Raw genomic sequence first — 17,955 nt, forward strand, 5'->3', positions numbered from 1 at the left:
GTTGCAGCCCGCCCGGTCAGTCATTGGGTGCAGCCCGCCCATGCAGTCAGTGGGTGCAGCCCACCTGTGCGGTCAGTCAGTGGGTGCAGCCCGCCCGTGCGGTCAGTCAGTGGGTGCAGCCCGCCCGTGCGGTCAGTCAGTGGGTGCAGCCCTCCCGTGCGGTCAGTCAGTGGGTGCAGCCCTCCCGTGCGGTCAGTGGGTGCAGCCCGCCCGTGCGGTCAGTCAGTGGGTGCAGCCCGCCCGTGCGGTCAGTCAGTGGGTGCAGCCCTCCCGTGCGGTCAGTCAGTGGGTGCAGCCCTCCCGTGCGGTCAGTCAGTGGGTGCAGCCCGCCCGTGCGGTCAGTCAGTGGGTGCAGCCTGCCCGTGCGGTCAGTCAGTGGGTGCAGCCCGCCCGTGCAGTCAGTCAGTGGATGCAGCCCGCCCGTGCGGTCAGTGGGTGCAGCCCGCCCGTGCGGTCAGTCAGTGGGTGCAGCCCGCCCGTGCGGTCAGTCAGTGGGTGCAGCCCTCCCGTGCGGTCAGTCAGTGGGTGCAGCCCTCCCGTGCGGTCAGTCAGTGGGTGCAGCCCGCCCGTGCGGTCAGTCAGTGGGTGCAGCCTGCCCATGCGGTCAGTCAGTGGGTGCAGCCCGCCCGTGCAGTCAGTCAGTGGATGCAGCCCGCCCGTGCGGTCAGTGGGTGCAGCCCACCCGTGCGGTCAGTCAGTGGATGCAGCCCGCCCGTGCGGTCAATCAGTGGGTGCAGCCCGCCCGTGCCGTCAGTGAGTGCAGCCCGCCCGTGCAGTCAGTGGGTGCCAGAGTTCTAGATTAAGAGAAGTCAAGAAGGTCGAATGCATGATGTAAATTGGAGCCGGCGCAAATGCGGCCAGAAGTTCCCGTCTTGGTCACGTCTGCTGTGGAGGAGGCTACCATCCCGCTGGTGTCGGGTTAATGCACATTTCTATTTAACATCTATTCTGTCCGGCTCCCGTGTGACTTAATTTACCATGAAAATAACATGGTATCGATTTGTTACACAGGATGGGATCATTATAAGGGTGCGCTATTTTACCTATTTCCACATGTAAAAGAATTAATCCCGGATGGTATAATTTAATATGGGCAACTTGCAAGTGAAATCGAAAGCTTATAAAATAACTGCGAGGATGCGACAGGGAGATGTCAGCGGCGTATCTAAGGTACGAGAGAGGAAATCATATTCTCTTCTACTAATCTTTTCTGCTCTCAGATTTGTCATAATAGATGAGTTGATGTCACGTAAATCGGTCACTACATCTTGAATGGACGACCATTTTTTTCCACGCTTTTTAGTAATGGTGCTGAATGTTCTGTAGACCATTTCCAAATGGTTGTTGCAGCTCCAAAAATAACAGTACAAGCGAATATAAGAAACTTTGTAATAGATCTGATCAAATTGGCTTCTTTCACCACTTATGAGCCACTTCTCATAAGATTACCGCTGCCTCTTGAACTCTATGGAGCGGTACAGTGAGAGGCGTAGACATTAGTGATGAGCGAATGTGCTGGGATGGGGTGTTATCTGAGCATGCTTGTGTGCTAACCAAGTGTCTTCGACGTGCTCAAAATACAGTATATGTTCAAGTTCTCTTGGTTACATGTCTCGTGGCTGTTCGACAGAGGCAATCCCTGCTTTTGTTTCAGAAGAAACCAAGAGCTGCAACAGAAGCATGGATTGCCGAACAGCCGCAAGACATTCGGTTAGCACCTGAGCATGCTCAGATAACACCTTATCCCAGCGCGTTTGTATGTCTAGTCTACTACTTTTTTCTCCCTTCGGAGCTGGATTCACAGCTACACTCCTCAGTACTTCTATATAATATCCTCCATGCTGCTGCTTCTGAACAATTAGCTACATAGAGAGATTCCTGCTCTCCTGCCTATGTGTGTGCTGTGTAAAGGAGGCATCATAGCAGCTAACCTCCCCTCACTAGCTCAGAGAAAACTGAAAAGTAGAGACAGAAAGCGATACGTGTGATTTATTTTTAATAATGAGCTATGACACAAATCACGGTTTGGACATTGTGTTTTTTTTTTTTTTTTTTTCCTGTATGAGAAAAACAGACAGTTCTTTTAGCCAATTTTCATCCATTTTGAATTAATTTAATTCAGTATTTAAAATGAAATGAAATCCATTAATTTAATCAATTTTTTATTCAGTTTGTTTTTGCAAAAAAAAAATAGCAATTTTTCCTACCAATTTATTCATGACAAGTAGATGGCACCAAGTGTTAAGTTTTATTTTTTATTTTGTTTTTTTTTTGTGGACATGTGAACGGCCCCTCAGACTGAGACGTGGGCTTGGTTGCGTGAAAAACGTACATGCGAGGCAGTTGTCTTAGCCTACATGCACATTGGGTGGATTTCAGCACAAGTCTGCAACTGCAGCAAATTCCGTAAGGAACACCTAAGGATATGGTTGCAAATTTGGTGCAGATTTAACCTTTGCATTGCTAAAAAGGGGCAAGAAATGACCTTGCCGTGTATCCTGTTCTGCTCCCAGAACTTATAAGTGCTAACGCTCAGCCGCTTTATCCTGCCGCTACGCTACCTTACAGCCATATTTGTTGCTGCCTCCTCCCTTCTATTTTTTTTATTTTTTTTTTTATTCGTTTTGAAAGCAATTTAGTTTTTATTGATTTCCAGTGTTTAATAGCTGGAGCTTAAAGCACAAGCGGCCGCACTGACATCCGTTATTCAAGAGTGCCGGAATATTTTCACCTACATGTAAAAATAAAAAAAAAAGAATCTGGTTTATGGAGAAGATTATCTTAAGGAGTGTTTTACTTTACTCAGATAGTGTTTGAGTCAGAAGCGAAAGATTCTGAAAAATGTTCTATTGTAATCATGGGGTGCATTAAAAGAGGTCTGGATACACATGATGAGAGCATTATACTGCCTCTGTACAAATCCCTAGTTAGACCGCACATGGAGTACTGTGTCCAGTTTTGGGCACCGGTGCTCAGGAAGGATATAATGGAACTAGAGAGAGTACAAAGGACGGCAACAAAATTAATAAAGGGGATGGGAGAACTACAATACCCAGATAGATTAGCGAAATTAGGATTATTTAGTCGAGAAAATAGACGACTGAGGGGCGATCTAATAACCATGTATAAGTATATAAGGGGACAATACAAATATCTTGCTGAGGATCTGTTTATACCAAGGAAGGTGACGGGCACAAGGGGGCATTCTTTGCATCTGGAGGAGAGAAGGTTTTTCCACCAACATGGAAGAGGATTCTTTACTGTTAGGGCGGTGAGAATCTGGAATTGCTTGCCTGAGGAGGTGGTGATGGCGAACTCAGTCGAGGGGTTCAAGAGAGGCCTGGATGTCTTCCTGGAGCAGAACAATATTGTATCATACAATTATTAGGTTCTGTAGAAGGACGTAGATCTGGGGATTTATTATGATGGAATATAGGCTGAACTGGATGGACAAATGTCTTTTTTCGGCCTTACTAACTATGTTACTATTTAATATGCTGGTAATATTCATGGTGGGTAGATGGAACTGCTACGTGATAAGGGGGGGGGGGGTGGGGAAAGGGAAGGGACTAACTATCAGACACCTGGAGCATCAGATATGTCCACATTTTTTGACATCCAAAATTGGGTATCAGGTTTTTATCTGAAAATCATAATCTGGGCAGATATATGGACACGTGATCCCCGTACTCCTGACTCACGAGGGTCCCAGCGGTTCTACATTTATCCTATTGCCAGGCGATATGTTCTTCGTGTGCCACACTATTCATGTGGTTAAATGCCCAACTTTATGGTCCTGCTTATGATCCTGGAAATAGTTCTACAATATAAGAGAACTCGACGACATCAGTGGCTTTTCTGTGGCAAAGAAGATTTTGTTCCCATCTGTTGCTCCAAAAAAACCTGCATGCGGCATTGAGGAAGTTCTGGTATTCTGCCGGAAAGAAATAGACAAGGACGATGCAGTGTTATTTTAAGAATTAAAGGGTTATTCCCATCATTAAAAGTTATCCAGGACTTTTTATTTATTTCGTTGCTAACCACCTGCTGTTGTGCCCAGATCCGATCTTTGCCGGCACGGAGCGGTCAGAGTCCCCTATTACCTGTATGTCTCCTTGTGAACAGTAGAGAAGTCCTGGTCTCCACTCAACTCCAGGTTGTCCTTCACCGGCTTATGCTTCTTCACAGGCTCTCCCTTTTTAGGGATGAAAGTGCTCCCTGTTGTGGTTTCAGAATCCAGCTTCACCTAAGGTGACGAGATGCTACATTATATACTGTATATATTTAAGATAGGGAGCATAGATGACTTGGACATTGTTAATTGTGTGTTATGAGCAGCAAGATAGACTCACCAAAGACCTCATTGAGATGCCATCCATGGGGTCACCGTAGCGGCATCGGGGTTGAATGCCCCAGTCCTTGAACACATCTCTACTGTGGGTTGTTCCATCGAATTTTGCATTTAATGGTCGGAGAACCGATCGGGGTCTTTTCACTGGCTCCTTGGGTTGTGGCTCATGAGGAAGAAATGCCAGCTACAACATGATACATAGTATATAAAAGGGTGAATGTAGCATTAGGTCGAATGCATACTGTTATGCACCTATATACAAAGACTTTGATCGCTGCGTCAGCGCTAACATACAGCACAAGCTGCACCCAACCAGGTTTATGGATGTTTTTGGTAGCCAGCTAATGAGAAACCAATCAATGGATGGGGTTGGTGGCCACTACGCTCTTCCGGTTTCCCAACTTCACAAATTAAAATTCCCTATCTCCTTGTTTTGTGCCAAGTATTTTATACCTGGGTAGATACTACCTTGGTAGTCTTTTGCACTGGTAATTGTGTTCGGGCATAGTATTCTTCTTGACCATTCTGTACATGGATGCCCATGACTTCTTGACCACTATCGACATCTCTATTCTTCGGTTCCCCAACCCGGCTATCGCTGACTACGTTTTTGGATCTGATTTTGTTCTTGCCCCTTACTCTCTGGGCTCTTTGGTATTTTTACTGGTCTGAAGCTACTACGTAGACACAACCTGGAGACCATGCAGTGAAGACAAGATCCCTGCGTAGGAGTTAAATGGTGGAAACTAGCAACCTCAACCTTGATAAGCAGAATGGCAAGTGCTAAGCCAACCGAAATACCCCACATTGCAATGAACATTTCCGGGCAATAAAAATCATATAAATGAATACATTCTTAGAAACTGGTCACAAAATTTTGCAAATCCTTAATAATAATATTTTGCTACCAAGTCCAGTTTTTGTAGGGTGAGAAAAACCCAGATATTTGAGGAACAAACCTTTGTAACAGTATTCCCATCCATCTGTCCTCCCCGTTCTCGGTCCATGGAGGTCAACTCTTCCTTTAACTGAGCTGGCTCTGGCCGAGGATGCAACAAAGGATTCCAGCCAGGGTATGTCACTCGTTGAACTGTCTGAAAGTCGTTACTAATAAAAAAAGAAGAAACGCAATGATTTTATACGGAACTGGTAAAAGGACAGAAAACAAGAAGTCGAAAAATGGAACACTCTCTAAATGGGCTGAAGTCAGTAAGGGTGTGACAAGGATCAGTATTGGGGAGCACAAGGATCAGTACTAGGAGCACAAGGATCAGTACTAGGAGCAGAGGGCACCACAAGGATCAGTATTAGACCCATCTCTTTTTAATCTTTTTATATGATGACCTTTCGGAGGGGATTGAAAGTGTCAGTCTTTGCTGATGACAAAATTTTGGAGCATAATAGAAACTGATTGATTTTATAAGATTACAGAATGATCTAGATAAACTGGCTGCATGGGCAAATACATGGCAGGTTAAGTTTAATGTTACTAAATCTACAGTCACTCCATAAAAATAAAATGGTAATGTAGAGGGTTTGGGTATTCTTGTTACAAGTAAGCAGTTCACTCAAATTTGGAAGGAAGTTAAATTTACATTAAAGTTATTTAATGCAAATCAAATGTTCTTTATTATGGCGTAATTATGCTATGCTAGAGTGTAAAAAAAAAAGAATAGTCCTCACCTCGGCAGCTGGTCACCTGTCTCACCACCCACAATCAAGTCCTTCACTCCATCCGGCCTCTCCTTCAGAATCCAACATACTTTTAGGGTATCTTCATATTGATCTTGTGATTCATCATGCCTGTGTTGACAAGGTCTTCCACATCAGGATATCAGACCCAGAGTGAAGAAGCCCAAAGTGGATGTCGAGCACGAAAGGAAACAAAGCCAGACGGAGGAGGACTGGACAGTGGGCTTTGGTGGCAGCGGAACATGTTTTTGTGAGCCCCAAGTTGAGTTGTTTGTAGTTAGAGATGTCATGGAGAAAGAGTTTATCTTGATGTACCTGTGTCTTTGTCAACCTGCATAACCATCTTGCTAATTTTCATCAAGTTTCGTACCTGTAAAATGGGTGGAGTGTAAGGTTATCAGGGGGTGGTTGGGCTGGCCTAATGGGCTCTCTGATTTGGCCACCAGAGAAATCGGTTTGATATTTGGTCACCAGTTCCACCGGAAGCCGCTTGTCAACATTTTTTGGAAGAGATTCCTTAGATGTATGTTTCTTTTCCAGCGGTAGAGGATAAAACGTGGACTGATGTGTTGTAGTCATTAAATGCTCGCCTGTAAGGGAATATTTAGTCTGGATTACGAATAGTCAGAGGGAACAAGTAATTTTATGTAAATCCGTTCTAATCTATATTGGATGTCATTTCTAGGAGTCTTTCTAAAAGCGCTGACTGATGATGTCGGGAAGCAAGCACATGACCACTATGGTGAATGATTGACTGCAGCGGTGATATGTTTGGTACATCCTCCTTGGCAGACCTTTTACAAAGACCAACACTGTCATTGGAGCATCTGTCCACAACTTTGACCACAATTTTTGAATTTACACATCAGATAGTGGTTGGCCGAACGCTGATTTATTTGACAATGTTCCTCTCGACTATCCTATACACATGCATTCTCCCTTTTGCTCTCAGTGGAGATGGGAATAAGTCACTGCCAGACATCTTTGATTTCCAGTAAGAACAAAAGAATTAGGTGACCCTTCTTTCCACAGACACCTGACGTTGATGGAGAATCAGGACTCGCACATTAGATGGTGGCCAGTTCCATCATAATCGTTGGGTTCGGCCAACATTTGCCTAATGTGCATGGTCACCTCTAGGATAACTCTGGCTTTATAGAGTTTACTTTTGCTCTTTCCTTTACCCTCAATGGTCAGGTGGTCTTGTGAAGCTTTCACTGGTTCCACCCTCTTCAGTGTCTTCTCTACAAAATGATCTTGGGTTGTTGTTTTCATGTCACGAGTATCCCCAGGAAAGAGTAGAGAACCTGTATGGAAACGTATAAAAAGTTATTAACTATTTTAAACAATCTCAGTCACTGAATTATTCTTATTTTCCGGAGAAGATCATTTTTGTCATTGCAGTGCAAAACAAGGATTTGGTCTAAAAGGACAAGGACACCCAATAAATCCTTTCCAAACCTTATGATTCAATGAAACAGACAATGTGACAATGGTCACCTATTGGCCTGGTGTTCTGATTTCCACACTTCTCGTAGACTGTAACAGTGACGGCTCACGTGAACAGCTGGCTCCGTTTTGTTCCACCATCTCCTCGGGACACTGCTTCTACTACACAAAGGAGATCACTGATCCCGTACTTCTGAGAGTTAATAGTCTCGAATCTGGGACTCTCTTCAAAATATAGATGTCCCATAATATCTTCACTCTGACCACCCATTGACTTTGGGACAACCTATGGGTCGTGGCTTGTTATCAGGAGCCACTAACTACCCAACCATGGGTTTTTTAGTATCCTATCAAGATAGTACATAGACAAAAGTGATGCTTTTGCCGGAGGCATGCCGCAACACTAGTTCTGGGTATCGAACATTGGAATCTTGGTACCTGCAAGAGTTGGCAGTTCTCCATAGAGTGGTTGCCGCTCCGCTTTCCATTGCTTGAACAGTTCCTTGTTTGTTGTGCTATGGTGAATACTTGAAGCAGGTAATGGACGCAGGTTATCAGGGGGACGGGCGGGCATAGTTCGCTCTGCCTCTTTGAGTGGATAGTGGAGACGGTATACTGTCTGGTTCAGTAGGGGCTCCTCCGGGCTCTGGTAGTAGCCATCCTGTGCACAAAACGCAGAGTATATGTCTGATGGTTTTAAGGACGATGGTCTGCTAGACAGAGAAGTGTTTGGGATGTATTTATACAGTATAAACTATGCAGATCAGACTTACAGGAGGTATATATGGCTGAGGTCGTCCTTCTAGGGGCCTTGGTATAAATTCGGTCCTCTGCGTGGTACCGAAGTTCATAGGCGGAAGGTTGCGAGGGACAGGAGTATGGAGAGGTCTTTTACTGCTTCTCGGAGGCACATCTGTGAGAGGAACAATGGAATTTAGTGATAAAATTACAACAGATTTGGCCATCAAGGGTTGTTTAGGATATTTCTGCCAATAGTCCAGAATTTGCAGTCTTTTTTATTGCAGTGGCTTTTTTTTTTTCCGGTGGACTCTGTTCTCCACATTTTACACTATAGCGGTGGGCGGCTCCCTGGCGGTCTCCATCCGGAGAATGAACCTGTTACTTCTTTTAACTCCTTCACTGTTTCCAAACGGAGCATGTGCACAGCAGTGTCATTTTTACATTCATGTGCATCAAGTTAATTTATTGCAGCACTTTTACAGGTGTCTTCCAGATGGAAACTGCCTGAAAAAGGCGTTGTGTTCATAAACCCTAAAAAATGAAACATTCCCCTCTGGCTCTGCAGACAATTTGCATATCTACTTTTAATTGCACCATAAACTTTGCTGCATTATCGTGTGAATAAGAAATTCAAATATTTTACGAAATTTGGAGCTTTTATTTTTCTGCCATTATTTTTTTGCTCCAAACTGCACTTTGGTGGGCAAAATGGATAAAAGCAGCAGAAGTAAATTTGTAAAAAAAAAACCACAAAAAAACCCCTCAAATTTACATAGCTTTTGTAAAAAATAAATAAATAAATATGGGATGGGGCATGAAAAAAACCCACGCTCATTAGTGATGAGCGAACATGCTCAGATAAGGTGTTGTCCCACCATGCTCGAGTGCTGAGTGTCTTCGGCGTGCTCGAAAGATACGTCCAAGTCCTGTGGCTGCACGTCTCACGGATGTTCGACACTAACACATGTAGGGATTGCCTGTTTGTTAGAATCCCTGCATGTGTTCCTGCTGTCGAACAGCCGCGAGACATCCAGCTGCGGGACATCCAGCCGCGAGACATCCAGCCGCGGGACATCCAGCTGCGGGACATCCAGCTGCGGGACATCCAGCTGCGGGACATCCAGCTGCGGGACATCCAGCTGCGGGACATCCAGCTGCGGGACATCCAGCTGCGAGACATCCAGCTGCGGCACTTGGACGTATCTTTCGAGCACACTGAAGACACTCGGCTGGCACCTTATTCGAGCACTTTCGCTCATCATCACTAATGCTCATGTAAAGTTGGCCAAGACGTTGCTGTGTGCACGGGGTCTGCATCACGGCTCTCCGAGTCTACGATCGTGCCGCTCTGTGCCGCCTGGATGGGATGATACATGCCGCCAGGTGGAAATGGAGGCACGTAGACGTACGTTATAGATCTCTAAGAGTTCTTCATTCCATCACCACTGATACTGTAACACCGCCATGTGCATGATGCTGAAGGCTAATCTGAATGGCCAGGCAGGGAATGGAACGCCAGCCGGCCAGTCATTAGAATCATTGGCAAAGAAGGCTCAGCTATAACAGACTTCATCTGCACATTCACATTTCAGATGCCCGAAATCCTAATGCCCAAGCCAGGAACACAGAGAGGAAATAATACTACCGTACAATGCGGATTATAGTGCACACTAAGGTGCCCTCTCCGGTTAATTGGCAGTATATGCTGGACAGCTACAGTACAACTTTTGTCTTCTGTTTTATCTCTGATCCTCGATCGAGGGATGATATTTCGGGAATTTACTTCTTAGTAAATAGAAGGAACAGGAGAGCGGACTCCAGGCAATATGGACTGAAATAATAGAGAGTCATTAACAGATTTGCATTTATATACGGTACTTGTACATCCACGTGCCAATCCGCCAATATGAAAGAACTATTGTTATGAGAGAAACAGAAATGTCTCTAAATGTTGTATAGTATTAAATGAGTCGGCTTATACAATGGGGATGTACAGGATTAGATTTTTTTTGGTTTTTGCAAAAGCGGTAATTTGGTATTTTTCGTGCCCTTTTGCATTTTACATGTAAGGGGAATCTTTGCAATGAGATGACTTGTATTACCAAAAACTCATGTACTGAAGCCCATATTGTCAATTAATGTCTGTGTGCATGAGTGCTTATGGGCTACGTTCACTTATGCACAAAATGTTTTTCAGGGTTCATTGCTTCCTAAATGCAAAGATATACAACTTTCTTAATAAACTTCATTGAGACCGTATTGCTGACGCAAAGTGTCTGTAATTCCTTTATCTAGCTTGGGATCCTGCAAAAATGTTACAAAGTCGAGCTGCGGCACCTGGTTCTCTGCTCACCCTCCCTTATCTCAGAGTTTGAGGTCACAGCAGGGAAGGGAAGGCTATAAGGGCATGTGCACACGTTGCAGATTTCCTGCAGATCTGCAGCTTTTTTTCTGAAACGCTGCAGATCCGCAAGTGATTTAGGCTATGTGCACACGTTGCGTTTTAGGCTTAGGAATTTCTGGTGCGGATTCTGCCTCTCCTGGCAGAAAACGCACCTGTGGATTTGTCGCGGTTTTTGTGCGGTTCCGCAGCGTTTTGCTGTGGTTTTCTTGCGGATTTGCTGCGTTTTTTACCCCTGCGGTTTTCTATAATGGAATGGGTACAAAAACGCTGCAGATTCACAAAAAAGAAGTGACATGCTACTTCTTTTAAACCGCAGCGTTTCCGCAGCGGATTTTCCACAAAGTGTGCACAGCATTTTTTTTCTCATTGATTTATATTGTACTGTAAATCAATTGCGGATCTGCAGTGTTTCTGCACTGCAAAAAACGCTTTGGATCCGCAGAGAATCTGCAATGTGTGCACATTGCCTTAGAGTACAATGTAAATCAATGGCAAAAAAAATGCTGTGCTAATGGTGCCAAAAAAATCTGCACGGAAAACGCAGCAGATTCTAAAAAGGACCATGTCACTTCTTTTGTGCGGATCCGCAGCGTTTCTGCACCCATTCCATAATAGAAATCCACAGGGGTAAAAATAAGGAAGAAATCCGCACAAAAATCTACAATGTGCGCACATACCAAAAAAAGGTGAAGATTCTGACCTGCGTTTTCTGCCAAGAAATGCAGAATCTGCACAGAAAATTCCACAGTCAAATCTGCAACGTGTGCACATAGCCTAATACTGCAGCATGTGCAGCTGAGCCCGAGCGTTCATTTCTGCCTGTAACCCTGTGCACACTGCAATCTGTCTGACTGATGAAGGACATTGCAGGACTGAAAAGTCTTCTTGCATTGCCTGCACACAATAAAAATTATCTGCTTACAACATTTGCCTAAGTGCAAAGTTTTCTACAAGATATGATACTGGCACTGACACACACAGCTCACATCCAGCCTATATTACTGGGAGAGACACAGAACTCACATCCAGCCTATATTACTGGGAGAGACACACAGAGCTCACATCCAGCCTATATTACTGGGAGAGACGCATGAAGCTCACATCCAGCCTATATTACTGGGAGAGACACACAGACCTCACATCCAGCCTATATTACTGGGAGAGACACACAGACCTCACATCCAGCCTATATTACTGGGAGAGACACACAGAGCTCACATCCAGCCTATATTACTGGGTGAGACACACAGAGCTCACATCCAGCCTATATTACTGGGAGAGACACACAGACCTCACATCCAGCCTATATTACTGGGAGAGACACACAGACCTCACATCCAGCCTATATTACTGGGAGAGACACACAGACCTCACATCCAGCCTATATTACTGGGAGAGACGCATGAAGCTCACATCCAGCCTATATTACTGGGAGAGACACACAGACCTCACATCCAGCCTATATTACTGGGAGAGACACACAGACCTCACATCCAGCCTATATTACTGGGAGAGACACACAGAGCTCACATCCAGCCTATATTACTGGGTGAGACACACAGAGCTCACATCCAGCCTATATTACTGGGAGAGACACACAGACCTCACATCCAGCCTATATTACTGGGAGAGACACACAGACCTCACATCCAGCCTATATTACTGGGAGAGACACACAGACCTCACATCCAGCCTATATTACTGGGAGAGACACACAGACCTCACATCCAGCCTATATTACTGGGAGAGACACACAGACCTCACATCCAGCCTATATTACTGGGAGAGACACACAGAGCTCACATCCAGCCTATATTACTGGGAGAGACACACAGAGCTCACATCCAGCCTATATTACTGGGAGAGACACACAGAGCTCACATCCAGTGTATATTACTGAGAGAGACACACAGACCTCACATCCAGCCTATATTACTGGGAGAGACACACAGAGCTCACATCCAGCCTATATTACTGGGAGAAACACACAGAGCTCACATCCAGTGTATATTACTGAGAAAGACACACAGACCTCACATCCAGCCTATATTACTGGGAGAGGCACACAGACCTTACATCCAGCCTATATTACTGGGAGAGACACAGAGCTCACATCCAGCCTATATTACCGGGAGAGACACACAGAGCTCACATCCAGCCTATATTACTGGGGGAGACACACAGACCTCACATCCAGACTATATTACCGGAGAGACACACAGAGCTCACATCCAGCCTATATTACTGGGAGAGACACACAGACCTCACTTCAAGACTATATTACTGGGAGAGACACACAGAGCTCACATCCAGCCTATATTACTGGGAGAGACACACAGAGCTCACATCCAGCCTATATTACCGGGAGAGACACACAGACCTCACATCCAGCCTATATTACCGAGAGAGACACACAGAGCTCACATCCAGTCTATATTACTGGGAGAGACACACAGAGCTCACATCCAGCCTATATTACTGGGAGAGACACACAGAGCTCACATCCAGCCTATATTACCGAGAGAGACACACAGAGCTCACATCCAGTCTATATTACTGGGAGAGACACAGACCTCACATCCAGCCTATATTACTGGAAGAGACACACAGAGCTCACATCCAGCCTATATTACCGAGAGAGACACACAGAGCTCACATCCAGCCTATATTACTGGGAGAGACACACAGATCTCACATCCAGCCTATATTACTGGGATAGACACAGATCTCACATCCAGCCTATATTACTGGGATAGACACAGATCTCACATACGGCCTATATTACTGGGAGAGACACACAGACCTCACATCCAGCCTATATTACTGGGAGAGACACACAGACCTCACATCCAGCCTATATTACTGGGAGAGACACACAGACCTCACATCCAGCCTATATTACTGGGAGAGACACACAGACCTCACATCCAGCCTATATTACTGGGAGAGACACACAGACCTCACATCCAGCCTATATTACTGGGAGAGACACACAGACCTCACATCCAGCCTATATTACCGAGAGACACACAGAGCTCACATCCAGTCTATATTACTGGGAGAGACACACATACCTCATATCCAGACTATATTACTGGGAGAGACACACAGATCTCACATCCAGCCTATATTACTGGGAGAGACACACATACCTCATATCCAGACTATATTACTGGGAGAGACACACATACCTCATATCCAGACTATATTACTGGGACAGACACAGATCTCACATTCAGCCTATATTACTGGGAGAGACACAGACCTCACATCCAGCCTATATTACTGGGAGAGACACACATACCTCACATTCAGCCTATATTACTGGGAGAGACACACATACCTCACATTCAGCCTATATTACTGGGAGAGACACACAGATCTCACATCCAGCCTATATTACTGGGATAGACACAGATCTCACATCCAGCCTATATTACTGGGATAGACACAGATCTCACATACGGCCTATATTACTGGGAGAGACACACAGACCTCACATCCAGCCTATATTACTGGGAGAGACACAGACCTCACATCCAGCCTATATTACCGGGAGAGACATTTGCACAAGAGAAAAATCTGGAAATGAGATCAGGCAGCAAATTCTGTATCAGGATATTTGAAACTGAGTGAAGGAATAAACGTTTGTAGTCTGAAACTTGGTGCAAATTCATTCACCAAACCTATCCAGTAATGTAAAGTTAAAGGAACACGCTGTGCAAAACTTGTCGTAGACTCTGTGATGTGCCACGTTCAGAACGGCAATGTGAGGATCCCCATGTCGGCCATCGATCTGCCCTTCTCTGTGACACAACATAAAACATCACTTACTCCGTGGGACGTTGAATGTGGCCTTATAGTGGGAGATATAACATTCACCATTCGTTCCTCTGCGCTGAGCGCGTTGCCGCTTCTTGCAGTCCTTGTGATGCTTGTGTCGCCTGCAGAGGGGCAAGAAACAGCGCAACGCTTTACTGTGCGCCCTCAATGCCCACCACGCTCATCCAAGCACTTGTACCCCAATTTTAGCTTTCCTTATAACCTCACATATAGCAATATTTGTGCACAAAGTGATAAATGTGCGATACTCGCTGAAATTTTCAGCCCTTGCCTCATTTACAGCCCCTTAAATGTTCATCTAAGGCTCCAGGACAGTCTGATGATCGATCATTCCAATATTATTTACCAGAAATAAACCAAAAACTGAGCATTCTGGAAAGTTTCAGGAGGCTTAAAGGGAATTATCCACCTTTGGGAATATTTTTTTTTACCTTAATGCATACATTTGAAACTTAGAATCATTTTTACAATTGGGTAGCATTAAAAGTTTTGCAACTTTTGGCCTCTAAAATTGCTCTTTTCTATTGTTGGCCGCAAGATGAGTTAACTGAGAATCTGTCAGTGAGTGTTCAGATTAAATGATGCCGCGTTTGTTAATGTTATTATCTGTCCTCTCTGCTGATTTATGATCACAGATTAAAAAGTTGAATGTGGAAGGAATCAATGAAAAGTCGGATATGTTATAGACCGGTCATAGCGGACTTAAAAAAAAAGACAGAACAAATACCTTAATGTTGCAACCATGTATAGAAAGTCAGAATTGCACAACATTTCTACATGGACGGGCAACATAGGACTCTGGTCTCGGTCTTTGACTTTGGAAAGTTTCTGCGCTTAGAAAACTTCTATGGAGTAATTTGTAACAAATTTATCATTGAGGAGCAAAATTTGAAAAAAATTGGAGTTAAAGTTAGCAAACTTTTTAAAAGTCTTTTCAACTTTAACTTTGGGATTGTTTGAAAGTGCCCAGAGGGCAGGTGCAGATGAGCGTATTTTCAGTGCAAATGTGATCCAACAAAACATCTGGTCGCACTCGGACCAATGTTATTCTGTGGGGCCGTCCGCATGTCTGATTTCATCCTTGGACACGGATATTTGGATCGCACTTGGCCATGGAAGCAGCGTTGTGGAGTCGGTAAACCAAACCACCAACTCTGACTCCGACTCCTCAATTTCCGTGACTTCCGACTCCAACTCTGACTCCAAGACTCCAACTCTGACTCCACCTCTGACTCCAAGACTCCACCTCTGACTCCACCTCTGACTCCAAGACTCCAACTCTGACTCCAACTCTGACTCCAACTCTGACTCCACCTCTGACTCCACCTCTGACTCCACCTCTGACTCCACCTCTGACTCCACCTCTGACTCCAAGACTCCACCTCTGACTCCAAGACTCCACCTCTGACTCCACCTCTGACTCCAAGACTCCAACTCTGACTCCACCTCTGACTCCAAGACTCCACCTCTGACTCCACCTCTGACTCCACCTCTGACTCCACCTCTGACTCCACCTCTGACTCCAAGACTCCACCTCTGACTCCAAGACTCCACCTCTGACTCCAAGACTCCAACTCTGACTCCAAGACTCCAACTCTGACTCCAAGACTCCAACTCTGACTCCAACTCTGACTCCACCTCTGACTCTGACTCCAAGACTCCAACTCTGACTCCACCTCTGACTCCAAGACTCCACCTCTGACTCCACCTCTGACTCCAACTCTGACTCCAAGACTCCACCTCTGACTCCACCTCTGACTCCACCTCTGACTCCACCTCTGACTCCAAGACTCCAACTCTGACTCCAAGACTCCAACTCTGACTCCAAGACTCCAACTCTGACTCCAAGACTCCAACTCTGACTCCAACTCTGACTCCAAGACTCCAACTCTGACTCCACCTCTGACTCCAAGACTCCAACTCTGACTCCAAGACTCCACCTCTGACTCCAAGACTCCACCTCTGACTCCAAGACTCCAACTCTGACTCCAAGACTCCAACTCTGACTCCAACTCTGACTCCAACTCCACAGCTCAGACTCCACAGCCCTGCATGCAAGTCCTTGAGAAACATCGGACTGCACTCGGATGAGCACAGTCTGATTTCTGCAACCTTATAGAATGGAGAATTTTTTTTTTCTCCATCTTCTCCTCATCTGAGAAAATCCGATCACACTGTGATCAAACCGATTAGAGTGTCATCCCGATTCTCTCGGATAAAAGTATCTACGACCGTCTTCACCTGCCCAAAGAATGAGAAAACACTAACATTTGGGTACGGTGCATGGGAGAGGTTCCTTAGGAACAACCAAAAAACTTTTACCTGTGGTCCTTCTTGTCCTAGATATGTACACACTGATGTATATCACTCTGCCGGACTCCATCCTATAAAAATTCGAGCGCAGTATTTTGCAAACTACAAATTCAGCTCTGCTACGTCTGTGGGTTTCCATCATACGGGTTCTGAATAATTAAGCATTTTACGCTTTGTGCAGCAAAATACATCATGTAAAAAGTTTCCAGCAAATTTCTGAAGACTTTCGTAACTTTTTATAACTTTTTTATAACTTTTTGCTTACTGCTCTGAATGTGGCAGGTGATACAGACGTATCCCGCATATAACAGCGTATATTATTTGCTCACCCGCAGTCGCACAGCTCGCAGATACAAGTCACAGACGAAGGATCCATGTTCTAAAATCGCCGTATTGTGAATGCAGGATCCCTGTTTTGTGTTTCCATGGTCCCTCGTCTTCTCCTCCCCTCTCAGTTTCGAATAGAAAAGCCGGTTTTACCAGAGGAGATTGAGCGGCTTATTGTATAGCCGAGGGCCTGCGGTTTGTGCACCTGACAACCTCCCAGCAAACAGTGACAGAGTACAATGGTACGGGCAGGAAGGGGACAAAGCCAAAAAGAAAGAAAAAAAGTGGCAGCGGTAGGCTGGCAGGGCGCAGCGCCCGCTTCTCGTGCTTATTCTGTCGCATTGCTGGATGCAAATATTCATATTAATGTTGGCAAGGAAATCCCCGCTGTGCCGAGCTGCTTACAAATCTCACACAAAGCCACAGATCCGACACGTTTTACCTTTCGTGAACCTTAAACTTTTTGCTGCATTGTTATGTACAGAGCAAATAACTATTTTCTGCATATTTTCATTCTTAAAGGGAACTTTGTACATATTAAAAGCAATGGTGTGGCTGAATAGGTAATTATCCCCCAATGCAAATTATATTTTTTTCATAGAGAGCCAATGTGCCAGTCATGAGAAATCTAGTGAAGAAGCCATATGTAAATTAGGTGGGAGAGGCACAGCGGGGGCGTGTCTGGGCACGGCAGGGGCGCGTTGAGGCACAACAGGGGCGGGGCGTGTCGAGGCACAGCAGGGGAGCGTCGAGGCACAGCAGGGGAGCGTCGAGGCACAGCAGGGGCGCTTCGAGGCACAGCAGGGGCGCGTCAGGGCACAGTAGGGGTGCGTCG

General features: G+C 45.3%; 1 protein-coding gene across 2 annotated transcripts; it reads right to left on the reverse strand.

Moving 5' to 3' along the window:
- Nucleotides 1-2,274: 2,274 nt before the first annotated feature.
- LOC138651019 (stabilizer of axonemal microtubules 1-like) lies at nt 2,275-17,409 on the reverse strand. 2 transcript variants are annotated; one of them, XM_069740944.1, is made up of 10 exons: nt 17,123-17,409; nt 14,472-14,581; nt 8,266-8,405; nt 7,931-8,153; nt 7,228-7,350; nt 6,414-6,633; nt 5,311-5,458; nt 4,353-4,535; nt 4,104-4,246; nt 2,275-3,934 (listed from the first exon to the last, which is right to left on the reverse strand). In XM_069740944.1, exons 1-10 carry the CDS (start codon nt 17,167-17,169, stop codon nt 3,847-3,849), a joined length of 1,425 nt encoding a protein of 474 aa, XP_069597045.1. In that variant the 5' UTR covers nt 17,170-17,409; the 3' UTR covers nt 2,275-3,846. The 2 variants fall into 2 exon arrangements, with proteins under 2 accessions (XP_069597045.1, XP_069597046.1); XM_069740945.1 differs by lacking the exon at nt 14,472-14,581 and having other exon boundaries at nt 3,705-3,934; nt 17,123-17,252.
- Between the last annotated feature and the right edge of the window lie 546 nt (nt 17,410-17,955).

Source organism: Ranitomeya imitator, chromosome 10 (genome assembly GCF_032444005.1).
Source record: "Ranitomeya imitator isolate aRanImi1 chromosome 10, aRanImi1.pri, whole genome shotgun sequence".
Taxonomy (NCBI): Eukaryota; Metazoa; Chordata; class Amphibia; order Anura; family Dendrobatidae; genus Ranitomeya; species Ranitomeya imitator.